The 27,848-nt window shown below is 48.5% G+C and overlaps 1 protein-coding gene across 6 annotated transcripts; it reads left to right on the top strand.

Annotated features, from left to right (window-relative positions):
• Nucleotides 1-128: 128 nt before the first annotated feature.
• Nucleotides 129-26,777, top strand: Odad1 (outer dynein arm docking complex subunit 1). Of its 6 annotated transcripts, none has more exons than XM_087901212.1 (16): nt 132-343; nt 1,132-1,286; nt 1,388-1,479; nt 2,593-2,692; nt 3,037-3,226; nt 15,510-15,632; nt 15,832-15,945; nt 19,351-19,418; nt 20,583-20,770; nt 20,979-21,113; nt 21,410-21,492; nt 21,592-21,760; nt 24,883-25,046; nt 25,121-25,218; nt 25,466-25,544; nt 25,618-26,777. In XM_087901212.1, the coding sequence occupies exons 3-16, from the start codon at nt 1,410-1,412 to the stop codon at nt 26,128-26,130; spliced, it is 2,094 nt and encodes a 697-aa protein (XP_087757338.1). In that variant the 5' UTR covers nt 132-343; nt 1,132-1,286; nt 1,388-1,409; the 3' UTR covers nt 26,131-26,777. The 6 variants fall into 6 exon arrangements, with proteins under 6 accessions (XP_087757340.1, XP_087757338.1, XP_087757341.1 ...); XM_087901210.1 differs by having other exon boundaries at nt 134-343; nt 1,132-1,296; XM_087901214.1 differs by lacking the exon at nt 15,510-15,632 and having other exon boundaries at nt 129-343; nt 1,132-1,296.
• Nucleotides 26,778-27,848: the final 1,071 nt, after the last annotated feature.

Raw genomic sequence — 27,848 nt, 5'->3', positions numbered from 1 at the left:
GGGTACCTAGAAGAGGCGTTTAGGGAATCCCCAACAATAGTGACCGGTAGAAGTTTAAGTATCTGGCGACCAAGGGTGGTGGCGGGATCTCCCCCGCCCAGGCCTCGGAGGAGTTCTGCCTCGCAGCCACTTCCTCCCACAGGAAACCGCAGGCGTCAGGCACACCCAGCCGGCAGGCTGTGGCGCCCACAGCCCGCTCGCAAGAGAACCACGTGGGATGAAGAGCACGGCCAGATGGAGGGTCCGATGGAAGCTCCGCCCACTTCACTTCCGCCTCGGCCCTACGAGCCACGAACCGTTGCTAGCGCGCAGGCGTAGTGAGCCTGTGTAGGAACAGATCGTGGTGAGCGTTCCCCGAACCCTAAATTCCCCAAATAGCCAGGCCAAAGCAGACTTTTCTTGGACCGGTGCCGAAGGACCCTGCCTAGCCCTAGTCTAGTCTTCCGGAGGCCGAGCTCCACGCACCCAACCTGACTTTCAGCACCAAGCCTCCCTCCAGGACGTCCCAATGCGCTGCGCTCCTTTTAAACGACAGGGCCCGCCCCAAAGCCCGCCTTTTCCAGCCCCTAAGCTCCCCCTTCTCACTAAAGTCCCCGCCCTGCAGGCCCTCCTTAGTCGCCTCCTTAGTCCGCTCTCCCAGGACCCTGACCCTCCTCCCGGCCCTGCAGTCAGTCCCTCCCTCCGCTTTTACAACACCGGACCTCCCGTAGCCTCGCCCTTTATCCTTAACTCCCCGACCCCAGCTTCAGCTCCTTACAGACGCCTGGCTCCTTCTAGGGCAGTGCTTCTCCACCTCCCTAATGCTGGACGCTTAAATGCAGTTCCTCATGTTGCGGTGACCCCCAGCCTTAAAGTTATTTTCGTTGCTACTTCATAGCTGTTGATTTTGCTACTGTTAGGAATCGTAATGTGAATATCCGATGTGCAAGGTGTTTGATACGCGACCCCTGTGAAAGGGCCCTCGGCCCAGGGGTCCCGACCCACTTGTTGAGAACCTGTTCTAGGGTCTTCACAGCCCCGCCCTGCCAGCGCCTCTGGCTCGCCCCTAGGCAGGCATCCCCTCAGTCCCGCCCTGCTCTCGGCCCTCCCCTGCCGCTATCCTCAGGCTTCCTTGGCCCCTTGTCTCCCCAGTAACCAGATCACAACAGTGAGCGTGGAGCAGTTCGGATAGGTCAGGCACTCAAGCAGGTAGAGCCGAGACCTCGCCCCCGCCCCCAGCTCGCCGCTCAGAGGTGCGGAGAGGCGGCCCGGGCACCGAGTCAGAGTCAAGCGGCGGGACCCAGACTGTATGTTTGGGTGAGCGATGTCCCGGAGTCGAGGCCCAGGGAGGCCGCAGTGCTGTTGGTCGTCCTGCACTCTGACTCGTATGCTCTGATGTCCCCTACAGGAGCGCCGCCTCCGTGGCCACGATGCGTTTAGGCATGTCAACCAGGAGCGCCCGCTCCGAAGAAGGAAGCGAGGTCTTCCTGGAGGGACCGGGTAATTCATGATTCCACTTCTCTGAAGTTTCTCTCCTGTTCTCTCCAAGTTCCAGAGCCAGGGCTGGGGAGGCCTCCCAGGAGCACCCTTTCCTGAGGTCAGATTAGACAGAGGGGGACTGCTGACGTGTGGAGGGGCCAAGCCAGGCAGTGGGGGTGGCCGGGAAGACCTCGGACTTCAGAAGAAGTTTGAGTTCCAGCATCCAGAAATAGCCAGGGGAGGACCGCTGAGATGGTTCAGCGAGTAAAGGTCTTGGCACCAAGCCTGACAGCCCGAAGAACCCACGTGATGGAAGAAGAGCAACAACTCCTTCCGGCCCCTCCTTACACTACATAAGTGTGATTTAAGTCAGAAAAAGAGAGGGCACCAGCGTGGTGGCGCACGCCTTTCATCCCAGAGTCGTCAGGAGGCGGATGGAGTTTGCGTTTCAGGTCAACAAGGGCTACATAGTAAAACACTGTCTAAAAAAAAAAAAAAAGAAAGAAAGAAAAAGAAAAGAAAAAAAAAAAAAGCCGCCGAGAAGAGAACAGCCTAGGGTAGGAGCGTAGGGTTTCTCAGCCTTATGGACGCTGGTTTGGGTCAATTCTCAGTTGAGGGGCGAGGAAGTTGGGAAACTGATTGGAAAGATTGAAGGGATGAGTAGGGCAGGCTCCTTGGGACTTGGATGCCTAGGCTGAGGTGTCTTAAGAAGGAAGGGCTCATTCTGGTGTGGGAAGTCCTTAGGAATTTTGTAGGGAGATGAGTGGAGACTGGGTGAAGATTCGGCGGGAAGAGATGAAGCATGAGCCCCGAGGACAAGCGGATAGAGGGAGGAGCAGTCAGGAGAGAGGCCACCCACTGAAGCACAAGAGGGAGTGCCACTTTCTCTAGCCACAGGTGCCAGAGACCAGGCGGCCTCCCAAGAACATCCTCCAGTCAGAATGGGTTAGGAAAAAACGGGGATCCTTTTGGCTGGGAGACACAGGGACTGAGATGGAGTCCCAAATGATGCCAGAGCAGGGGCTGCAGTACAATTGCATTTTGCAGGACCCCAAAGGGAGCAGGATTCCTCGGTTCTGGGGATGACTGGCAGTCATGATCCACTTTGAGTCCTTTTCCTGGTCTCGCCCATAGTGGAATGGGAGCTCAACCGCCTGCAAAGACAATGCAAGGTGATGGAGTTGGAACGACGGACATACAGCAAGGAGGTTCACCAGCGCATCAGCAAGCAACTGTGAGCTGGCAAGAAGAGCGGAAAGGGACTTCTGAGCCCTAGGAGGAGGGAAGGAGGGAAGAGGGGTCGGGAAGTACAGGGGTGGGAGAGGAGCAGGGGCAGAAGAGTGGTAGTGAGAGGGACAGGATAGAGGGGGTAGGAACCGGAGGAGGTACAGGTGCTGGGGAAGGGACAAGGTAGAGGAGGAGGAGCAGGGGGAGGAATCAGAGGAGGGAAGGGGTTGAGAGAAACACAGGGAGGGAGGGGGTTGGGGCTTAGTGAGGGCCAGCGGGCAAGAGCTAGTCCTTGTTGAGCGTTGCTGGCTTGCTGGTGGAGACCTCCTCCTCCCTGCTCCTCTCGGACAGGGAGGAGATTCGGCAGCTGGAGGTGTTGCGAGCCAAGCTCCAGATGCAGATCAGTGTGGCGCAGAGCCAGGTCAAGCGATTGAAAGACAGCCAGCGTTTGGAGGACATGGACCGTCTACTCAAGTGCAGGGCTCAGGTGCAGGCGGAAATAGAGGCGCTGCAGGAGCAGACCCGGGCACTGGACAAGCAGGTGGGTTCCCCTAGTCGGGTGTCCTCCCATCAGACCTTGTAGTATCTGTTCTAAGCCACAGCGACCTTATTTGAAAGATAGAACCACCAAAAGCCTCCACCCAGAGATAAGGGTGGCATTTACCTTTGTAAACTGAGGCCGGAAGGTTGCTGAAGTTCTCCTGCTGAGCGGCAAAAGAATCCCACCTCCTGCAATGTGCCAAGCATAATAAAATATTTTCCAAGCTCCAAATTTTGACTGAAAAAAGGCAACTTTGAATACCTTTAACCATTGGAAAAGACGGCTTTCTAACCTGAGAAGTGTGTTTTTGTTTTGTTTTGTTTTGTTTTTCTCAAGGAGTCTCTGTGTAGCCCTTGCTGTCCTGGTACCCACTCTGTAGACTAGGCTGCCCTTGAACTTGGAAATCTTCCCTCCTCTGCCTCCTGAGTGCTGGGATTAAAGGCACCTGCCACCACGCCTGGCTTTTTTTTTTTTTGAGACAGGTTTACCTTATCTGTCTTGTGACTCAGAACGTAAACCAGGTGGCCTCGAACTCACAGAGATCTGCCTGAATCTGCCTTCCTAGTGTTGGAATTAAAGGTGTGTGCTACTATAAAGCTGGGCCCTGGGAAGCATTTTTTGAAGTAGTGGGTCCTAAATTTTCTTTGTCTTAGAGCTCTTAAGTTCTCATTAAGGTTTTTTGTTATTTTTGTGTTATGTTCTCTGATGTTTTACCTGCACAAACCTGGAGTTACAGACAGGTGTGAGGTACCATGTGGGTGCTAGCAATTGAACTTGGGTCCTCTGGAAGAGCAACCAGTGCTTTTAACTTCTGAGTCATCTCTCCAGGCCCCTCAGTAAGGTTTTTTTTTGTTTGCTTGCTTATTTGTAAACCTTTGGAAGTCAGAGTCATGGTGAGAAATAGCTCTGAGACTCAAGCCTTGACTTGCAGCTTGGCTGATTGTCTTCTGCTGACATTCCTGTCCCGGCCTTGTAAGTGGTCTGAAGGTGACTCAGTCCAGTCACACCCAATGTGGACTGCTAACTCACAGAATGTGGCAGGGTGATGCTGTCACTCCCTTGACCGGGTTATGGCAGAAAGACCCCATTTTAGTAGACCACAAACTGAAGGGAAGACACCCACCAGCACTAAGAGCCGCCATGCGTGTTGTAGAGAGCCACATGGCGGGGCGGCAGAGAGGCCTCTCTCTCAGTGGTGAGCTGCTGTGTGGGCTTGTCACCAGCTAGACGTACTTGGGAAGAGGAAATCCTAACTGAGAAAATGCCTCCTTAAGGTGTTCCTGGGTGCTATTAGAAATTAGACTGAGGAAGTGACGAGAAAGCCAGGTGCCTTCCCTTCCCAGACTTCTTTTATGGTGGGCTGTGTTCAGGGTATGTGAGCTGAAAGAAGCCCTGTCCTCCCCAAGTTGCTTTTTGTTGATGGTGTTTCATCACAGCAACAGAAACCCTAACTAGGACATCTGCCAGCAGTTCTTTGACGAAACTCAAGCCCATGGCACAATTCCTGATGTCTGGCTTGCAGCTTTGGGAGATCCTGAGCCTAGTGTCCCCAGAACTATGACATCAGTGGTATTGATACAGTTTAAATATGGATAGATATCCAAAGGACAATTTCTAGAGGCTAAGAGAGGGTCTTCCCCTGCCCCTCCCCAGCTGCAGCACTGGGGAGTGCAGGTCCAACACCAGAGAGCTGGCCCTGAGGGTGAGCAGGAGAGCTGGCCTGTAGCATGAATAATAAAAACCAAGAGACAGACAGTGGGGTTCAACCTGAAGATCAGAAAAGCAAAGCAGCCAACCACTAGAGAGACCTTTTACCTCTACCAAATCTTCAGATTGAAGGGGTAAAATCCTGTCTCCATGAATTCTCAGACTCCACACTCCAGGGAGCTCCTGTCTCCTCCCCTCCACCCAGCCACATTGCTCCTGTCTCTACCTCCCAAGTGCTGGGATCACCTTTGTGTGAACTCTGTTTCTATTTTAGACAGATTCAATTGTGTGTAGTCCCAGGGTGGCCCTGAACTCACAGTGATCCATCTGCCTCTATCTCCTGAGTTCTGGAATTAAAGGTGTGTGCCAACATTCCCTGACCTGTATGGCTGATTAGTATGACTTCTTTGCGCTCTGCTCTTTAGGCAAGCTTAATTTATTAAAATACAAATAATATACCACTATATTCCCCTTTTTTGTCTAAAATAAAAAAGAAGGCTATAACTAATATGAGAAAAACTATATATAATAAGTATAATGACTGTACACAATATATACAGGTAATAAATACATCAATACTGTCTAGTCCATTTGCATTTGACAAATCAGAGAAAATACTCCATATCTATCTTATGTTGGTGAGTCCAAAGTCTTGTATTAATATCTATCATAACTTGCTTTCTGCATCTGGCAAACAAGGAAAACTATATAACAATCTAGTCTTCAACTCCCTCAGAGACCCAAGAAGGAAATAATATTAACTGAGTAAGCAAGAAGTGTAAGCAAACGACTTCCAAAACATGTGAGAAATTACAGAAACAGCTGACTGTCTGGACAGTCACCCAAAGTTCCTCTGCATCATTGGGGCATCCATCATTAGCCTACAGGTCTAGTATATCCGACAGACTTTTCTGTGAAGCAGGATGTTCTGAAGGACTGTTCTCCTTGTCTTGACAAGGTTTGGCAGTCACTCTATTTTGTGTCCTGCTTGTCCAATTAGGACAGCATACTGTCAGGGACATTTTCTTGCCCAACAACTTACTTTTGTCGCAAAGAAAGCAAACTCCATGTGGAGTTTCGTCAATACCCATTATCTTCTCTGAAGTAAACTGGTGCTGCCAGGAGCAGACATGTCTCATTGTCATAAAAAGGAACCTAAGTTATTAAGGAATCTTAAATGCCATATTCTGTAGATCCCTGAAGTGTTTGAAGATGACCTGTCTATCAAAAATACATCTTTGTTTGACCTTGAAAACATACCTAATGTGACTATAAGTTCAATTATAATAGGCGATTAGCTACTAACCTGCATTTCCTTATTATCCTAAACAATTGGTAGTAATAATTTTCAAGGACTAGAAATTTGCATTACATTGTTGAATGAGCTATATAGATACAATTCCTTGAACAGGAATAAAAATGTATGTACAGTATGTTCTAAGAAAATTAATCTCAAAATTGTTTCAATATACAAAATTTGTATATAATATATAAAAATCCAATTCAATGTAAAACATTTAAAACTAGTAGTTGCTTTTTAAAAGTAGATTCAATAATCTACCTTTTTTTTTTTTTTGATTTTTGATACAGGGTTTCTTTGTAACTTTGTAGCCTGTCCTGGAACTCACTCTGCAGACCAGCCTTGCCTCGAACTCACAGAGATCTGCCTGCTTCTGTCTCCCGAGTGCTAAGATTAAAGACATGTGCCACCACCACCTGGCTAATAATCTTCCTTTTAATCTTATGTCTATATCCTTCCTTTTTTCTTTTCAGAGTAGATTCAATAATCTTTATCCAACCATATCTGTATCTCCACTTTTTCTTTTCAAAACAAGAACTCTGCATCTAACCTCCTTTGTTCAGCTTTCCTCCTGGCCATAACCAATAACAGTTTGTAACCAGCCTCCTACCCAGTGACAGATAGCCATGCCCACTGAATGTCAAAACCACCCAACCTACCTCTTGGGGAATGTGGGTATCGTATTTTAAAATTTACTTCCTGCTGTCTGGGTGGCAACGTTATCTTTAGGGGATCCTGAAAAGAAAATTTTGGGTTAATTGTCAAGTCCTAGGAGATGTAGCTGTATCATTTGTTGCCCAGTCTCTGCATAATGGGAAAGTGCAGGACTTGTCTCAAGTCCTGGCTAGAGTAGTCTGTTAGGCTGGATCATCTCAGCTAGCAACCTCAAAATTGTTCTGAGCAGTTTGTAGTCCAAAACCAGTCTTTAGGTGGTGTTTTTCAGCTTAGTGGTGTTATCATAGTCCTGGGAGGAATTGTCGTGGGGCCACATCCTGCTTCTGGAGACTTCAAAAGTTACTAAGTTACTGTTAGGTGTGCTCATGGGTCACTGCAGGAAACTGATAGAAACTCAAACCCAAAATCATGTACAGCAGGGTATATGAAGCCTTTTTCTATAATTAGTTGGTACTCTATATGACTATCAATATCATAACAAAAAGTTTAGAATATATACATATATGTATGTGTGTATTAATCTTAGAAAATTTATACCTTAAGAAAAGTTGTTAGTCAATATAAAACCAAAAGATTCTGAGATTAGTGGCAATAAAATAGTCCTTAAATATTTGGTTTTTTTTTTTTGTTTCATATCAGGTGACTCTTCTGACATGTGACAGAGATTTTGGATTTTACTTTAATATACATACTTGGGTTTAGATAAGGAGAGCCACACCCCAACTCCAAAACCAGCTTTAATCTTTAATTGGATTGAGACCATTTGCATTATATGTCTGTAGAAGAGCAGAAACATTAGAATCATATGGTAAAATGCCATCCATGTAATTCTAAACTATAGATTCAGGAAATTGCTTACGTATCCTCTCTATTGACTGACCTACAAAATATGGCACAGGGTGGAGCTATTTAACATTCCCTGTGGGAGAATCTTCTATTGATATATCTTAGCAGACTGAGAATTATTATAAGTAGGCACTGTGGAGGCAAATTTTCTCTGTCTTTTTTTGTAAAGGTATAGGGAAAAATAATCTTTTAAATCAATAACTATAAGAGGAATTCCAGGAGTCCAATGGCTGAGTCACCTTATTACAGGCCTTAGATCTGTCACCATTCTCCATTTTCCAAATTTCTTTTTAACAAAAAATACAGGAGAATTCCAAGGGCTGGTTGATTCTTCAATATGGTGTGCATCTAGTTGCTCCTGTACCAGCTGTTCTAAAGTCTGCAGTTTATCTGTTGTTAAAAGCCATTGCTCAACCCATACAGGTTTGTCTGTCAACCATTTTAAAGGGAGGACTGTTGGTGCCTTTGAAATAGCAGCAGCTGTTGTGCCCTGTTCTTTTTATTTTTTTAATTTTTTTTTAGATTTGTGTATTTATTATGTATACAACATTCCTTCCATGTATGCCAGAAGGCCAGAAGAGGGCACCAGATCTCATTATAGATGGTGGTGAGCCACCATGTGGTTGCTGGGAATTGAACTCAGGACCTCTGGAGGAGCAGTGCTCTTAACCTCTGAACCATCTCTCCAGCCCATGTGCCCTGTTCTTGTACAACCTGAATGGTCAATGACTGTTCCTTACAGAACCTTCTAATATTTTTCCCAGAAACATACGTTAATTTGTGGTTCATTTCTAAGATTGGGGAGAATGTTAATCTGAGTATTCCATTGCTGTAACAAATTACATCCCCACAAATTCATTGTTATGTTAGCTACGTATGGTTTTAATATTTTCTGGCCCTGTGCTTTCGACCCATTTCCCACTCTGCTTTACCTGAGATAATCTCAGATCCCTAAAAACTGAACATTTGCATCCAGAAGAGACCAGTTTGGATGTCAAGATTCTGATGAAATTGTTGTTATATCCACACCTTTGTCTACCCATTTATTTGTATTTTTACTTTTGGTTTTTGTTCATTTATAGAAGTTTGCCAAAGTACTTACTTTATGGTTGCTCCTGAATTTTTTGTTCTCTCTTCAGTAACTGTTCTATTATTCAAAGCATTATGATTTCTTACAGTAGGTATTAGGTTCTTTAATTGCTCTGGGAAGGAATTTCTTCTATGATGGCAGGAAATGACTGAACCAGATTTGGCACAGGGACCTGCGAGAGGCCCTCATGGAGTTTCCTGATGACAAAGGATTCCTTGAATATTCCTCGTTGATTTACATTAATTAGTCCAATGCCTGTCTTTGTCACATCATCTGCATAATCGCGAAGGGAGGTGCATTCTGAATGGATTAGGCTTAGAAAAAAATATTTCTAGGAATGCCCTGTTTACAATCCTTTTTAAGGTGACCTTGGTTGCCACAATTGAAAGACATGACATTTTGATCTTTCTTCAAACCCCTGGAAATCACCTCTCCCATCTAAGTATCATCACAGTCATGAAGTTCAATATTGATTGGATCTTGAATCCATTCCTGCAAAGGTGCTGACCTTGCATTTAAAGGCCTAATTATCCTTTTACATTGAGAATTAGTCTTTTCAAAAGTCAGAAATTTAATTATTATTTGTCTACCTTCTGAATTTGGTGTCATTCATTCTGTTTACTGCTGATGTCAGTCTTTGTAAGAAATCTGTGAAGGTTTCTTTTGGGTCCTGCATGACTTTAGTAAATGATTCAGTCTTCTTTCCTACTCCTTCAGTTCCGTCCCAAGCATTCAAAGCTGCTGCACTGCATAAAGCCAGGATGTGACCATCATATAGAGATTGACTTTCTACAGTAGTATAATTTCCTTCTCCAAGAATTTGATCTTGAGAGAGTTCCTCACCTCTAGCTTTGCTCCGTTGCTCCATAGTCTTAGCCTCTTCTCTGATCTAGGTACTCCATGGTAATTGTTGCTTTGAAACAGCTTTAACCAGCGCTATCCAGTCATTAGGGATAATTCTATCAGGAACTGACCCATGAGTTTAACAATTGCTTCACAAAGTGAATGCATGCCATAGGGGAGACTATTGCTTCCTTGAGTCTCCTTAAATCTGACATTGTCACAGGAGTCCAGTTAGCTGTAACAGAGCCTCTGCCATTTGGCAATTCCTGTAAGGTTGCTGGATATATTAAGGTTGGTTGTTTGAAAAACTTATGCTGTTCCTTTCAAATTTAAAAGCGCAACACTGAAATTGGTGCTCCATTAAATTCCTCTGTCTGGATTTGATTATCTCTGTGATCTGTTTTATTAGGTTTTTCTAAGGCCTGTTTCTTAGCACTCAGATTAACCAACTTTTTTAGTGATAAAACAAAAATGAAAATGCTGATAGTGTTTACAGCTGAAAATACATAAATCCCATCTAAATTAGTTATCTTCTCATTTAATTGTTCCAGTTTAAAACTGTCCAGCATATTATTATACAGAGACACAAATCCCTCCAATGTAATGGTGTTTCCAGGTTTTATTTTATTTTTTTTGGCTGTTTTGTTTTTCTTTTTTATTGATATTTATTGAGCTCTACATTTTTCTCTGCTCCCTCCCTACCTCTCCCCTCCCCACTTCAACCCTCCCCCAAGATCCCCATGCTCCCAATTTACTCAGGAGATCTTGTCTTTTTCTACTTTCTACTTCCCATGTACATTAGATCTATGTAAGTCTCTCTTAGTGTCTGCATTGTGGTCTAAGTTCTCTGGGATTATGGTTTGTAGACTGGCTTTCTTTGCTTTATGTTTAAAAACCACCTATGAGTGAGTACATGTGATAATTGTCTTTCTGGGTCTGGATTACCTCACTCAAAATAATGTTTTCTAGCTCCACCCATTTTCCTGCAAAATTCAGGCTGTTGTTATTTTTTTCTGCTATGTAGTACTCCATTGTGTAAGTGTACCACATTTTCCTTATCCATTCTTCAGTCGAGGGGCATTTAGACTGTTTCCAGGTTCTGGCTATGACAAACAAAGCTGCTATGAACATAGTTGAGCACATGTCCTTGTGGCACGATTGAGCACCCTTTGAATATATACCCAAAAGTGGTATTACTGGGTCTTGAGGAAGGTTGTTTCCTGATTTTTTGAGGAATTGCCACACTGACATCCAAAGGGGTTGTACCAGCTTGCATTCCCACCAGCAATGCAGAAGTGTTCCCTTTTCCCCACAACCTCTCCAGTATAAGTTGTCATCAGTGTTTTTGATCTTGGACATTCTTACAGGTGTAAGATGGAATCTCAGAGTTGTTTTGATTTGCATTTCTCTGATGACTAAGGATGTTGAACATTTCTTTAAGTGTCTTTCAGCCATTTTAGATTCCTCTGTTGAGAGTTCTCTGTTTAGGTCTGTACTCCATTTTTTTTTATTGGATTATGTGTTCTTTTGGTGTCCAATTTTTTGAGTTCTTTGTATATTTTGGAGATCAGCCCTCTGTCTGATGTGGGGTTAGTGAAGATCTTTTCCCATTCTGTAGGTTGTCGTTTTGTCTTGTTGACTGTGTTTTTTGCTTTACAGAAGCTTTTCAATTTCAGGAGGTCCCATTTACTAATTGTTTCTCTCAGTGTCTGTGCTGCTGGGGTTATATTTAGGAAGTGGTCTCCTGTGCCAATGTGTTCAAGTGTTCTTCCCACTTTCTCTTCTATAAGGTTCAGTGTGGCTGTCTTTATGTTGAGGTGTTTCCAGTTTTTTAATGTGGGGAAAAAAACTCTTTTAACTAATTCCTCACTTTAAGAATTCCCAATTGTCTTACCAAATTGGCTGTTAGTGAAGATGTGAGGCTGATTGCTGCTGTGTGGAACAGTAAAGGCCTGGCTGGATTTCAAGGCAGCTACATAGTTTGGCAGCAGCCTGAGAAGGGGGTTCAGGGAGAAAAAGGAAAAACCTCCCCGGTGGGGTAGTGACTCTGGCCATGTGTAATTCCAGCCTATGCCAATGACTATAAAGCCACAGGCAAATGGCTTTTTTTGTGAATTTGTACCCCAAACATTGGGTGCCAATAATAAAAACCCAGAGACAGATATTGGGGTTCAAACTAAAGGTCAGAGAGACCACTAGAGAGACTTTTTACCTCTACCAAATCTTCAGACTGAAGGGGTAAAATCTGGTCTCTATGAATCCTCAGACTCCACACTCCACCGAGTTCCTGTCTTTTCCCCTTTATATTCCTCTCTCTTCCCAGCAATATCATTCCTGTCTCCACCTCCCTAGTGCTGGGGTTAAAGGCGTGTGATCCCAGGGGTTGGAGAGATGGCTCAGTGGTTAAGAACACTTACTGCTCTTCCAGAGGACTTGGGTTCAGTTTTTAGCACCCACATGGCAGCTAACAACCATCTCTAATGCCAATATTTGGAGGCAAAATACCAATGCAAGTGAAATAAAAGTAAATGTTTAAAAAAATTAAAGGAATGTGATCCCAACTGCTGGGATCATCTTTGTGTGAGCTCTGTTTCTCTTTTAGACAGATTCAATCTTGTGTAGCCCAAGGTGGCCCTGAACTCACAGAGATCTGTCTGCCTCTGTCTCCTGAGTCCTGGAATTAAAGGTGTGTGCCACTATTCCCTGTCTGGCCTATTTGGCTGACTAGTATGGCTTCTTTGCCCTCTGATCTTCAGGCAAGCTTAATTTATTTAAACAAATAATACTGGCCCCCTGCACATCCCAGGGTCAGTGTGGGAGGACTGACCTTGAAGCCTGAGAGCAGAGGAGCAGACTCTGTGGCTCCCCCTCCCACCCCCTCAGCAAAGCAGAGAGCTGGCTCTGGTAGTGCAGGAGATGGAGTGGGCTGACCAACTCAGTTACCACACAGGCCCAGATCCAGGGCTTTGAGTTGGCCCACCCCAACATCTATCTACCCAACTAAGATCTGCTGGAATGTGTGAAAGTGCTGGCCCTGAGGAACCAAAGCTGTAGGATCTCCTTGACACAGGACGACAACAGGATATCTGAGAGGAATCCCGGTGTGATTCCAGTAATGTAGCGAAAGCTAGGGGCCTGGAACCAGACCAATGACTCATTGCAATGAGCATTTGCAAGTAAAACTGTTTGGGCAAAAGGGTAGACTGACTGATACACCGTGGCACACTGCAGCCTCCACTGTGAGATTTTTAAATTTGCATTTTTAATTAAAAGAATTTTTTTTGAGATAGGGTTTCTCTGTAGCTTTGAGGCCTGTCTTGGAACTAGCTCTGTAGACCAGGCTGGACTTGAACTCACACAGACTCATCTACCCCTGCCTTGTCTCCTGAGTACTGGGATTAAAGGCATGCGCCGCCACTGCCTGACTTGCATTTTAATTTTTAAAATACTTTTATTTTCTTTTTTCTTTTGAGGGGGGAGGGCTCAAGGGCAAAAGGTAGATAATAGAGGGATAGGGAGATGAGTGGGATTGGGGTACATGATAGGAAATTCACAAAGAGTCAGTAAAAGGTTAAAAAGATGGGTTTTCATGGGAAGTCCTTAGGTTACTGGGGATATGCCTTTGAAGGGAGTAGTGGGACCCTGTCTTTCTGTCTCCGCAGCCTGGCTCCTTGTGAGTGTGTTTGTTCTGATGCTGGCACTCAACCATCCCTCTCTAGGGCCTTCTCCAGACATCCAAAGCAAGGGGACGCTGATGGAGGCCTGACACTCCTCGGTCTGCGAGCCCCACACCTTCTCTCTCACTGCTGTCGTCGCAGTAGTGGAAACTGACTAGTGCAGCCGTGCAGATAGAGTGGTCGGTTCCCACAGCAGCAGTGTAGCTCTGCCGGGGAGTAGCGACAAGCCTGTGGGTTGTGACTTGTCCCTGAGCCCTAATGCTGCGTGTTTGACAGGAATGCTTTAGCCAACACAGTTCTAGCAGCCCACTGTTTAGGTCACAAGAAGTCAGGAGCCATTTGTAAAAATAATATGTATAGATTCAAAATGTTCATATTTTTTAATTTTTTTTATCATGTGAAGTGTGTGTGCATTGAGGTACCTGTAGAGGCCAGCAGAGGGCGTCGAATTCCCCTAGCTCTGGAGTTCTAGGTGGTTGTGCATCATGCCAAGTGCTTGGAACTGAACACTGGTTCTCTGTAAGACTCTCAACTGTGCTCTTAACTGCTGAGCCAGTTCTCCAGCTCCAGATCTTATTCTTGGAGCTCACCATTTTGGTGTGTGCATTTGTCTCTGCTCCTCCCTTCAGTTCTTAGTTGGCCTGCTGGTCAACCCACCCAGGGCTCTCAGGGCATCTGCTTCTGTATTGCATAAAACTAACTCTCAGAATTGAAAATGAACAAAAAGTGTTACTGAAAAAGTATTTTCACCTGACAGGGTTTCTCTGTGTAGCCCTGGCTCTCCTGAAACTCACTCTGTACAGCAGGCTGGCCTTGAACTCCCAAGTGCTGAGATTAAAGGTTTGGGCACTACTACCTGGCTTTTTTGTTTGTTTGCTTTTTGAGACAGGGTTTCACTATGTAGCTCTGGCTGTCCTGGTCTCACTTAGCCCTGGCTGTTCTCACAGAGACCTAGCTGCCTCTGACTATTCCATGCTGGTGTGCGCCCCCAAGCCCAGTGTTGTGACTGAAAATGTGACAGGAGTGGTTGTGGACTCACTTGACATTTTAAGAACGGTGAAGGGATTCCCCCTGTACATTTTGCTCAGTTTCCCCCAATAGTAGCATTTTTGGGTTTTGATTTGATATGATTTTTATCAGAGCAACTACTGAAAATTGGTTCAGGAGAATGTCACCTTGCCGAGAGAGACAAATACTGCCACCGTGTGGTAAGTCCTCAAGCCACTAGGCGTGTCTGTTAGCCCGTGTGCTGTCGCACATGTTACATGTCCATGGAAGAGGCTGGAGCTGGCATCTTGGTGTATGTGTGTGCTTGCCAAGGTTTCTGGAACTAGGTCTCCTCATGGGGTGCTCCACTGGAAATTGATTCTCAGCTATTGACTGGGTTGTTTCCCCAGGGCTCAGGGGGAGCCATCCCTGCCTCCGCAGGGTCTCACCTTGTAGCTCTGGCTGTCCTGGTCCCACTCTGTTGGTATTGGTAACTTGTATCTAGGTCACATCCTGAGGTCCTGGGGGTCAGGAGTTTCTGGGAACACTGTCTGGCCTACAGCAGTAGCTGGGAAAACAGGGCTAAGTGATCCATTCATTCTGCACTCTACTGAGTAATCTGCATGTAGCGTGTGGGTGGAAGCTCTGTGGACTCCTGCTACCTTAGTCTTCCAGCATCCTCCTCTTTCTGGACCATGATAGCAGCGATGTAATCCTTCCATCAGGAGAGTCAGAGGCAGGTGAATCTCTGAGTTCTAGGCCATCCTTCATAGTGAGTTACAGGACAACCAGGGATATACAGTGAGACCCTGTCTCAAAAACCAGAACTAACCAAAAAGAAAAAAAAAAAGTAGGTGGATCTGTGAGTTTGAGGCTAGCCTGGCCTACAGAGCTAGTTCCAGGACAGGCTCCAAAGCTCTGGAGAAATCCTGTCTTGAAAACCCAAACCCAAACCAAGCAAAAAAACAACTAAAACCAAAAAACAAAACCAGAATCAGAACGAACTAAACAAAAGATAAAGATACCACCAGGAGGGGTAGGGCTGGCTCTCTTGGAGCACAGTCCCCGTAGATGCCCAGACTTGGGTCCAGTGGCGGCAGGGACGACAGATACTGATGCCTCTTTCCCAGGCATGTGACAGGCGCTGCTTCTCTGCAGATCCAGGAGTGGGAGAGCCATATCCTCACCCAGAGTAAGAAAGCCTCGACTCCTAGTGCCATCTTGAATCATAAAGTGAAGATTCAGAGAAGGATCAAGATCCTAGAAGACCAGCTGGACAGGGTGTGTGCCTCGGGCTCTCTAGGAGGGACCTCAGGCTCCGACATCTGTGGACAGACACTGTGGACTTAGGGGTCCCATTAGAAGGAGATCAGAGGGTCCTGGGCTGGGTAGGTTTCAGGTTCCCATGGAGGAAACAGAGTGATCCTCACCTCTGACAGGTCCTGGACCTACCTCATAAGTGCTTGAACACCCACCCCAGGTCACCTGTCACTTTGACGTCCAGCTGGTGAGGAATGCAGCCCTGCGGGAGGAGCTGGACCTGCTGCGCATCGAGAGGGGTCGATACCTGAACGTGGACCGCAAGCTGAAGAAGGTGGGGGAAAGGAGCCCTGGCCCTGTCACCCCTCTCCAGCCTGGTGTCCCAGGCAGAGCTCCTAGGGCCCAGGTCCACCTCAGTGCAGGGGAGAGAAGGAGAGCACGGCTCACCTCGACTCAGTTCATGCAAGCTCAGTGCAGGGGGAGAGAGGAAGAGCATGGCTCACCTCGACTCAGTCCATGCAAGCTCAGTGCAGGGGGAGAGAGGAAGAGCACAGCTCACCTCGACTCAGTCCATGCAGGCTCAGTGCAGGGGGAGAGAGGAAGAGCATGGCTCACCTCGACTCAGTCCATGCAAGCTCAGTGCAGGGGAAGAGAGGAAGAGCACAGCTCACCTCGACTCAGTCCATGCAAGCTCAGTGCAGGGGGAGAGAGGAAGAGCACGGCTCACCTCGACTCAGTCCATGCAAGCTCAGTGCAGGGGGAGAGAGGAAGAGCACAGCTCACCTCGACTCAGTCCATGCAGGCTCAGCAGCTTCCCTTTGAGTTCTGCCCTCTGGGGCAGCTCTCCTGCCCATCAAGCCATTCACGTCCCTTAGATCTGATCACCTTTGAAGCCCTTTGAAGAGCCAACCTGCCCTCCTTCCCTCTCTTTTTTCTTTCTTTCTTTCCTTCCTTCCTTCCTTTCTTCCTTCCTTCCTTCTTTTCTTCTTTCCTTCCTCCCTCCACTCCCTTTTATAAAATTTTTATATCAAAACAATTTCAAACTTATATAAAAGAAGTGAAAATTATACACAGAATCTTTATATATCCTTCACCAGGATATATGTATATGTTCATATATGTACATACGTATAGGTTCCTTGAGAGTCTTACTTTATAGCCCAAGCTAGACTTGAACTCCTGGCAATCCTCCTGCCTCAGCCTCCCTAGTTCTGGGATTACAGAAGTGAGCTACCATACCTGGCTGAAATTGGTAATTTGTCTCTTTTTGTCCCTTGCCTGTCTCTTAGTCTCTGTCTCTGCCTCAACCTTGGTCAGTTTCTCTCTCCTTTCTTTCCCATCCCTGCCCCTCTGGCTCCAACACTGATATTTTGGAAGTGTTTGTGGCGGTCCCTGTGGGTACCAGCAGCTTTGCACAGTGCTCTGTTGACGGATGCCACGTTACAAAGAAGTTGTTCAAGTCCTTCCTAGCCAAGAAGGAGATGCTCTGGAATGGAGTCTCCTCCGATGACAAGCATTCTACTGGAGCTCCCACTATATAGTCTCAGTGACTGCTAACGTTCTTGCCTGACTAATTCCCACTGCCCTGACTGGTGTCACATTCTTACTAGGTTCAGCATTGTGACTTCAAGATGGAAGTCCACAGTCACTATGACACCTTGTCCTCTGGGTGCATCTTCCCGTCCCCTCCCTGCCCCGTCTCTGCCCCCTCTCCTGTCCTGTCCTCCCCCTCCATTCCTTTTGTGAGCGTCTCTGCTTCCCAGCAGAGGAAGTGCCGTGGTTTCGTTACCTTTTCTGCCCTTGCCCCACACTTTGCTATTTTTCCAATAAGTTCCCATTTTCTTTCTCTTAAAAAATATTTTGTTTTTCATATTTAATTGTGTGCATGTGTGTTTGTGAGTTCATACATATGTGCCAGGAGGTGGTGAACTGCCCAGAGGGGGTGCTGGGAATTGAACTCTGAACCTTTCGGCCCATCTCTCCGAAGTCCTATATTTTTTCTGGTTGTGAGTAGGCATTGGAAAGTCAAGGTTTAGGCCCAAGTGACCCCACTGTGACTGTGTTGCACCCTCCTCCGCTCCTCCACACAGCTTATGTCCTCTGGACACACCGACTGTCAGCAGCACACTGTAGACAAGCCCCACCCTCTTGGGTGGTCGCCCTTGCTGTCAGTCTCTCCTTTCCCCTAGGAGGGCTTGGGTGTGTGTTAGGGACCTCCCTGACCACTCCTTGTTTCCTTGTCTTCCCCATGGTTCTCCTCATCTGGGCGCAGTCAGCTTCATTTACTTTATTGGTGATCAGTTTTTGTTTTTGTTTTTTGTTTGTTTGTTTTTTGAGATTCTCCGTGTTGCTTTTGGAGCCTGTCCTGGAACTAGCTCTTGTAGACCAGGCTGGATTCGAACTCACAGAGATCCGCCTGCCTCTGCCTCCCGAGTGTTAGGATTAAAGGTGTGCGTCACCACTGCCTGGTAGTGATCAGTTATTTTATGGTGTGGTTTTGGTTGAATTTTACTGCTGAGGTGCAGCCCCGCCTTGTTCCCTTTTAGTTTTCTCTCATGTCTTTGTTGACTTAATTTGTCTTATAAATCTGTAAAACACTAATAAGCAAAACAAAAACTGTTCCAGAAGGGCTGGCACACTCTCATGTTTCTGTCTGCACGTCACTCTGGAGCAGAGACCACAAGGCAGCTGCAGGCCAGCCTCGGCCACAGAGCTGTACCCTGTCTCAAGTTGAAAAGAACTGGGGTGTGCCTCTATTGCTGATGCCCAAGCTCCTGCCAAGACTCCTAGCCCCATAAAACCAAGCTAAACCTCCAAAAACCATTCCAGGAAACACGGGCACAGCTCCTCCTCGTCTCCCTCAGGCCTGGTGGCCCTGTATTTCCAGTTTCCTCAGTTTCTGACTATCCAGTGCTGGGTTCTTTTCAACAAGGTGTGTTTGTGTGTGTTTGCTTCTCTGTGTCTGTAGATGGATGTGAGGTCTCTGCTGTTCCTTCCTTTCTCCCGAAGACTCATGGCTACTTCTGTAGCTAGAAAACAGAGCTGTAAGGTCACATTATATATTGGTATGTCAGTAAATCAAAGTATCTGAGGCCAGGAACATTGGAGAACACAGAGGCTCATTTAGCTCACAGTACTGGAGGTGAAGACACCAAACTGCGCAGGACTACGTTGCCTAGGACCTTGGTCTCCACATCATGACAGATAGTATGACGTGTGGAACATAGGCATGAGGGAGAAGCAGAGGGTTGGACCTGGAGGAACAACCTTGATCTCTTCTGAGGTCAGTGGCGCTTTAGCAAGCTCACAGTAGGCCATACCTTTAAAAAGTCCAACTACTTCCCAGTATTGGTACTCAGCCTCCCCATCCCAAAACCCTTGGTGGATACGGCACATTGAATCCCAGTATAGTAATGACATCCAAGCAGGTTTCCAAGTGGAGGTCAAGTTGGGCTAGTCCTGGGTGAGTGGTCCCCTAGTGAGCTCCAGTTTTCTGTGCCACCTGTCCTCCTGATTTCCCTCTCATTCGGGACCTGATTCAAGGTCAGTCTGGTCTATGTAGGTTAAGGACAGGTGAGACTCCATCTCAAAAAACAAAAGCAAAATCCCCCCTCTCCGCAAACATAAAACAAAAAACTCTTTCCTGGACAGTTGCTCATAGGCAAGTCTGTGGGAGTAGCCTAGGCCTGCCCTTGTTGGTGGGAAGGCTGGAGGAAGTCAGCTCACTGTGTCCCTGCAGGAGATCCACTTGCTTCGGGAGACAGTCGGAGCTCTCAGCACGGCCTCTACCTCTGCTTACACCGCCAGGTAAGTCCCCAGGGCACTTGGGTAGCAGAGACAGTAGGGGTGAGGGCCGGAAGGTAGGAGATTCACAAAGTTGGGAAAAACCCAAAAGATACCCACGTCTCCTGCCAGACTCTGTTCCTTGGGTGCATGTAAATGGGGAATTTGTCTGTGACAGCTTCAGGCCTGAAGTTACCTAGCTGGGAGCCCTGGAGGCCTTTGGCTGTGGAGAGTAGTTAGTCAGTAGCAGTAGCTGCGGAAGCAGTCGACCTTCTCTGCACCTTGGCTGGCTTGTGACCTCTGCCCTTCTGTGTAGGTGTCCTCCTATCCTTGGCCTTGTTCTCACCTTGCTCTCTCAGTTCTAACTCTGAGGGAGGGAATCTGATTGGCTACACCATTCTCTGTTGGTGGCCTGTAGTGGCCACCCATTTAGCTACCTGCAGTGGATAGTCAGTTGGGGCTCAGGAACAGGCTGGTTTCTGTTCTGGGGAGTGGTCCTTGGATCTGGGGCTTGCTGTTGTCAGGAGAGGCTATGTATGTAGGTGAATGGCCCAAACTAACCCTCAGGGGTGGTTCTGGGAGGAGCTCCCCCCCCCCCCCCCAAGGCTGGTGGAGATGCGATCCTTTGTAATTGATGACGCCAAAGCTTAGGCCCATATTCACAGCAAAGCCAGACAGGGCATCAACAGGAGTCCCCCTGTCTTGATGGGGTGTGATGGAGTGTGGAAAAGACCTGGCTGCCCAGTCTTACCCGTTTCTAGCTGTAGAGCATTCAGACTGCAGTGTTACCCAGGCTGCCCTTTCTGAACCTGGGAATAATCTCTGGCAAGGCCTGGTCACTTCCTTTGCCCTTCTGAGTAACTGGTCACATGATTCCTGGCCTTTGTGTCCCCTGTGTGTCTACCAGGCTTATCATATCTGCCCCATCCTGACCCAGTCCTTCCAGCCTAGAACATTCTCTACCTTTTGTGAGCATCTTTGTGAAGCCAGCTGGCACTGTCCTCCCCCAGGGAACCCCATCTTTGTTTTAATTGACATGCCCTTTCTCCCTCAGGAAACCCCATCTTTGTTTTAATTGACATGCCCTTCCTCTCCCAGGGAACCCCATCTTCTCTTTTTATTGACATGCCCTTTCTCCCCCAGGGAACTCCATCTTCTCTTTTAATTGACATGCCCTTCCTTCCCCAGGGAAGAGGCCAAGACCAAGATGGGCCTGCTGCGGGAGCGTGCAGAGAAGGAGGTGGCTCAGAGTGAGACAGACGCACAGATCTTGCAACGGCAGATCTCGCATCTGGAGCAGCTGCACCGATTCCTCAAGCTCAAGAACCATGACAGACAGCCGGATCCTGACGTTGTGCAGAAGCAAGAGCAGCGAGGTGAGGCCAGTGCTAACCCAGGGCCTCTACAGCTCATAACCCCAGGTTCTCAGAGAGGGCGAAGCTCACTGGGAGAAGGTGGGGTAAAGGAGAGAGGAACCCGGCCTGGTGGGAAAGGATAGTGGAGCCAGTGAGTGGTTGGAATCTGTTGGGGAGGGCGGGGTTGTTGGGGACCCTGGAGCCCTCAACAACGCTTTTTCCCCCACAGCCTGGGAGGTGGCAGAAGGACTCCGAAAGACCTCCCAAGAGAAACTAGTCCTGCGTTATGAGGACGCTCTGAACAAACTGGCCCAGCTGACCGGCGAGAGCGACCCTGAGCTGTTGGTGGAGAAATACCTGGAGCGTGAGTGGGCACAGGGTTGACGCGGAGGTGGGGTTGCCCAGCCCTGCCTGTCTCCAGTGCCCTTCTGTTGCTTTGAGGATTGTTTCCTGGGGTCTCCCCAGATCTCCTTTTACTGTGCTCCCATCTCTGAGTGTGAGGTGCCCCTCTGTGGCTGTCACAGAGTTTTTACATCCTTTGTTTGCACTTGTTCCTGTTTGCTCTGTCTCCATTTTTCTGCTTTGGCTCGGTCATCTTTTAGCCCTTAGCGATCGGTCTGCTTCTAACTCCCTGTCCTGGGAACCCCTGCTCTCTCCCAGTGGAGGAACGCAACTTTGCTGAGTTTAACTTCATCAATGAGCAGAACTCTGAGCTACACCACCTTCAGGAAGAGATTAAAGAGGTGAGCCAGGCCCATCCTCCTCACACCCTCCCTACCTCCCATACCTCCTCCCATCTCCTTAGGCCTGGAACAGACCCAGATCCTGCCCCTGTCCTGCAGATGCAGGAGGCTTTAGTGAGTGAGCGTGCCAGTCAGGACACGCAGCGCCTGCAGCAAGAGCAGCAGTGCAGCACATTACAGCAGGAAGTGGACACCGTGTGCTCTGAGTCCCAGCAGTTGGAGGCACGCCTCCAGGCGCTCCGAGCTCAGCTGGAAAAGCTCAAGGCTGGTAAGTGTGGGAGCGAGGCTCCAGCTTCTTCTTTGGGAAGGATGCAGTGCTGCGGAGGGGAGCTGGGCAGTAAAAGGCAACTCATGGCCAGTTCTGCATTTGCTTCTCTGTCCGTCCCACACTTTCCGTCAGCCCATCTGGGGTGCATCTGTCCATCCATCCATTTTTTCCTCCATCTGTCTGTTGATGAATGCCCAGGTGTGTGATTGTTGGATCATAGGCCAGGGTACTTTTATATTTACTAGAAAATGCAAACAGTTCTCGAAAATGCAAGCAGTTCTCCAGAGCAATTTCTTGTCTTCCTTCCTTCCTTTAATTTTTTTTTTTTTTTTTTTTTTTTTTTTTTTTTTTTTTAGGTAGGGTGTCTCTATTATGTAGCTCTGTATGTTTTAGAAGTCACATATAGACCAGGCTGCTCTCAGATTGACAAAGATCCACCTGCTTCTGCCTCCCAAGTGCTGGGATTAAAGAATTAAAGATACGGACCACCAGCCGGACGGTGGTGGCGCACGGCTATGATCCCAGCAGTCTGGAGGCAGGCGGATCTCTGTGAGTTTGAGGCCAGCCTGGTCTACAAAGCAAATTCCAAGAGAGCTAGGGTTGTTACACAGAGAAACCCTGTCTCGAAAAACCAAAGAAAGGAAGGAAGAAAGAAAGAAAAGAGCTATGGGCCACCATGGCCATTTCTCCGTTTATGCTCCATGCGCACATGTTACAGCTGCCACGCCCAGCGCCACCAGCGCCACCAGCGCCACCAGCGCCACCAGCGCCACCAGCGCACTCTGTGGTGTCTGCAATGCTCATTTGATCCCATGTTGTCAGTGTTGAGGATCAGTGTCGTCCTGTGGTGATCCGTGTGTGAGTTCCTGCTTGGAGTTGTTCATTTTAGTGTTGTGTGTGTATGAGAGCACAAGAGTGTGCCACGACACATTTGTGGAGGTCAGAGGTCAATCTGCAGCAGTCAGTTCTCTCCTACCATATAGGGGCTTGGGATTAACTCAAGTTGTCTGGCTTGACAGTGAGAGCCTTCCCCCGTTGATCCACATTGCCAGTCCACATTTTATTTATCTATTTTAAATAGCTAAACATTTTAAAATTGGATTTATATATTTTATGTGACAATGTTTTGCCTACACACATTATGTATGTATATACATACATGCATGCTTGGTGCTACAGATATCAGAAGAGGGCATTGGATCTCCTGGAATTGGACTTACAAATGGTGCAAACCACCATGTAGGTGCTGGAAATCGAATCCGGGTCCTCTGCAAGAGCAACAAGTGCTCTTAACTGCTGTGCCATCTCTCCAGCCCCACCATGAATTAGACTGTAGTTTCTCTTGTTCAGAGGTATGGGGTTGTCTATTGGTTCTGCACTCCGGTCTTTTGGAAATACTTTTTTGTATCGTTGGGTACTCCCCCGCTTTTTTGTGTGAAATTTATCTTACACTTGATGAGATATAATCAGCTCTGTTTTGTAATTAGTGGCTTGGCTTCCATATCAGAGCCTGGCCTGCCACAGAGGAAGTTACATGTGTGGGGCACTGTGGTGCCTAGGAGGATTTCTCCTTGCTCCTCCCGGGGACCTGGTTCTGTTCTCTGGTCCTGTCCCCCTCATTGCCAGGCCGTCTGAGCAAGCTTTCAGGAGACTGACCACATTGCACTGTCCCAGTGCCGCCTGGTGTTGATATAGGCATCACCTTCCTCTTCCTGAGTCTCTGGAGGCAGACATGGTGGGGGTGGCAGGGCGACTGTGGCTCATGGCAGAGCTCAGCACGTGGCCCTTCTCTCTGGTCACACGCATGTCTATAACCATGTTAAGTCCTCATGGAGTCGCATTGGAGATTTCCGCATTTTATTGCTGGCTTTTCGTTTTTCCATTAATTCCTGTGCTATTTTTATTTATTTCTCATTTGTCAATACCTTGAAGTGTGCCAACAGCATCACAACATGGCAGTGTGGTGATGCATCGTAGGGTGCTTGGTGCTGTCTTCATCCTTGCGTTTTGAAATTCCATCTCTTGGCATGAGCATTATCTTGTGGGCTGCACTGCGTAGCTTCAGCATAGGCGATTCTCATCTCCTAGTCTGGAGGCCAGGAGGGCAGTCCCTCCGAGTGAGGGCTGTGTGGGAGGGTCTGTCCCTGTATGCCTCTTTGACTCTGGTTGGCTTCATTTCCCTGACTTGTAACTTTTACCCCACCACGCATCTACACCATACAACACCTCTGTTTTTCTTTTCCTTTTTTCTTTTTAGTAGGAAGGGGGAGGGGAGGCTCAAGACAAAGTTTCTCTGTGTATCAGCATTGACTATCCTGAAACTCTCTGTATAGAACAGGCTGGCCTCGAACTCACAGAGATCCGCCTGTTTCTGTCTCCTGAGTGCTAGGATTAAAGGTGTGTTCCACCATGTCTGGCTGTTTTACTATTTTTTATGTGTGGGTTTACATGTGTGCACAGGTACACATGTGTGCTAGAGTATGTGTACAAGTGTATGTTCCCCCCGTCACTTGTCTTCTTGTATCAGGAGCTACTGTGCTCCAAGTAACCTTATCTCATCCTAATAAATCCTGTTCTGAGGCACTGGAAAGGTTTATATTCCCAACAGGAGAATCTGGAGACACACAGCTCGTCCATAGTCATCTGGCTGTGCAGAATTGTCCCTCCCTCTGCACAGGGACAGTTAGGTGGTTTGCTGTTACTAGCAGAGCAGCCGAGTCACCTTTAGGAAATGAAGATGTATGTTCAAAGCGTGTCCAGAGATGGTGTGAGGCCTCTAAGGGGGCAGCAGGAGCGGCAGGTTCCCGGCTCACCCGTGTGGGGGGGCGAGTTCAGCTGTTATCCAGAGGGCCTAGGGTGAGGGGCCATAGTGGGGTGTCTTCTGGGATACATGCATTCCAGGTAGGATCTGAGAGCCCTGGCATTATTGGGTTGGTGGAAAATAGGTTTATTTCCAGCCAAGGTGTGCCATAAAGGACAGCTCGTCAGGTCCTCTGTACCGCCTTGAGCTCTGAGGCTGGTGGCCGTTGTGCCTGGCTGTCGGGTCAGGCTTCCCAGACAGTCTTTGAGTCTTGCCTTTCCAGAGAGGCTGTGACCTGAAGGAATGTCCTATCTGACCCCAGATATCCAGCTCCTCTTCGACAAGGCTCAGTGTGACAGCAGTGTCATCAAGGATCTCCTTGGGGTCAAGACCTACTTGCGGGACAGGGACATGCGCCTCTTCTTGAGCACCATCGAGAAGCGTCTGGTGCAGCTCCTCACAGTGCAGGCTTTCCTTGAGGTCCAGGTACGCGACAGGGCCTGGGCTATGGGGCCACGCTTGGTTAGGCCTGCACTAACTCCAGGCTCCCATACTCTCAGAACCACACCCCTTTGGCTGACGCTGCCCTTCTGGCGCTGGGCCAGAGCCAAGAGGACCCTCCAAAGAAGACTACCCCACTCCAGCCTCCTGACACCCTGTGAGTCTCGGACAGAGCAGGGGAGGGCGAACTCTGTGGGGCAGACAAAAGGGTCAGGATGGAGGGTTTGGGTATGGCTTGTGGGTATGGCCTTCTGGGGCACAGAGGGTGAGGTGGGAGCTTGGAGGGGGGTGGGAGAGTGGGGAGTTGGGGTGCTGGGGTCCAAGGGGAGGGGAGAGGCACAGGACAACCAGGATCTGTGTTTAAGTCAGAGCTATGAAACTGGACTTTGTTTCTCCCACCCGAGGGAGGACTCCCCAGGTTTTGTGGTCAAAGAGGATTATCCTATGAGCAAGGAGGAGCTGCTGAGTCAAGTAGTGAAGTCGGTGAGAGTGGGGCTCCAGGGCTGGGACAAGGACTTCTACTGCCTGTTGGGACTCTAATGCTGCCCACCCCCAGGTGGAGCTCCAGGACCTCCAGCAGGAGGAGGCCGCAAGGAAGTTGGAAAGCAGCCCGAGCTTGGCCTTCTCCAGTACTCAGATCTCCCTGTCAGTCCCCAGCCTGGGGACCCCCAAGAGGACCAGCGTAGTCCCTGAGTCCATTCTGAGCCACAAGACAAGCCGAGGCCGTGGCGTTGGCTCCATAAGCCATGTCACCTTTGGTGACTCTGGCTCAGTCGCAGGTCCTACAACCTTGGCTTCTGTCAGTGCCAGTGGAGTACTGGTGTCCAGTCGGGGCTCTGTGGTGGGCCGTGGGGCTTTCAAATACACCAGCTCCAGCAGCTACCTGGGGTCCACTGGCTACATGGAGACCAGCCGAGGTCAGGAGAGCACAGGAGGCGGCGTGCAGAGCCAAAGCATGGGATCGGAGTTGAGTAGAGGCCATGCCTCCAGCAGTGGCCCCGTATCCAGTGCCCTCCCTGCCTCCAGGCCCAGCTCCTCTACCAGCAAGGACTCGAGGGGCTACAACTAGGCCTGCAGGCCTTCCTGCCCCAGCCCTTGGCAGGTTCTCTAGCCTTAGTCTCCCTCCTCACCAAACTCTCTCCCCCTCTCCCCCAGGCCTCTTGAGTTCCCCATCACTTCCCACCTCCTGCTTGTTGTTAGGTCCTCTGCCTTGGCTCTGACTCTCTGTGTCCCTTTTCCTCCGTGCTCCCCACCTCTGCCCTCCTCATCTCTCTCCCAAGCATCCCTGCATCTGATGTCTCTGTCTCCTATCTGGACTCCTCTCTGTTGCCTAGGTGAACTGTAACAATAGGAAATAAAGGTCAGACCCCAACTTTTCCCCAGTCTGGTTCCTACTAGTGTGTTCAGACATGGCTTCAGCTGTTTCCAGCTCAGGGAAAAATATCTGCGAGCCTGTTCCTATCCATCTCTGCATCCACCCACCCATCCATTTTCTGCCTTTCCCCTGTTTCTGGCTCTGCTGGAATCTGTATCAGTCAGGACAGGCTGGGTTGTGCTGCAGTAGCCAACATCCCTGTATCTGGCTCTTAGGTAGCCAGAGTTTCTCTTGCCTCTTTGTGGGTGACCTAGGACCTCTTTTTCACTTCATGCTCTTGTCTGACAAAACAACCTCAATCTGGAGAAGTGGGCCTGGGAAATAAAAAATGGCAAAGCAGATGCAACTCTTGGAGGTTAACATGGATCCCCTGGTCCCACCATGCACATCTCCTCGTGGAACAGGCTTTGGCAGGGGGTGGGACTTTACAGACAACCCTGACTGGCCCCACAGTGGGCCCCAGTGAGCTGTGTGTTGAACTGCGGCACATTAGGGCACAGTGGATGGCTCCTGTCTGTAGTGGAGCTGTGCCTAAATGCTGTCAGAATTTAACCTAGCCAAATCCAGAGGAAATTCATCATTTATCCTCTGGGCCTCCCTCCCTCCCTCCCTCCAGATGAGTCAAACCAACCTGTATTTCATGAGGGTTTGCGAGAGTAAAACACTTCGATGCCTGTGAGGCGTCTGTCACAGCCTGCACCCTACCACACGGATCTACAGATCTCAGCGGACCCTCGATACGTATGAGGCGTCTGCCACAGCCTGCCCCCTACCACATGGACCCACAGATCTCAGCAGACCAGGAAGGGGAAACTCAGGAAATGGATGGCGGATGGAGGGATGCAGGTTGTGTGTATGCATGCATGCAGAACGGATGCCTTGACTATGACACCACCGCGTCACACTGCCAGTGCTGTGCACACGGCTGCTAAACTGTCGCCTGTAGAACGAGAAAAAGTCTGTACATTTTCAGTTCAGATGCTCATAAAAGTATTCCCAGTGTGTGGTTTGCTGAGTCCCCATAGAGAGAGGCAACGCTGGGGAGAGTGCTGGGTGGTTGGACACACAGAAGCTGGGGCCTGCTGGGATCTTGGGGAAAGGTCCCCTCACCCAGGCTATACCTGCTTCTGGGTCATGGGGCAGCAAGAAGGCCCTTGTCAGATGTGTATCTTGGACTTTTTTTTTTTTTATCTTGGACTCTCAAGCTGCCAGACTGTAAGAACTTTTTATATTTTCTCTTATATTAGGATCTCACATGGTTCCGGCTGGCCTTGAACCCCACATGCTGCAGGAAATGAAGCTTTGATTCCTGCTTCCACCTCCCAAGGGCTGGGGTTGCAGACGGACGCCACCATGTCTACTGTGTGCAGTGCTGGGGTCTGGCCCAGCTCCTTACACACACAAGGCGAGCA

Source organism: Myodes glareolus, chromosome 24, assembly GCF_982192425.1.
Source record: "Myodes glareolus chromosome 24, mMyoGla1.1, whole genome shotgun sequence".
NCBI lineage: Eukaryota > Metazoa > Chordata > Mammalia > Rodentia > Cricetidae > Myodes > Myodes glareolus.
Note: the sequence above shows the minus strand (reverse complement) of the source record. Positions and strands in the feature narration are given on the sequence as shown.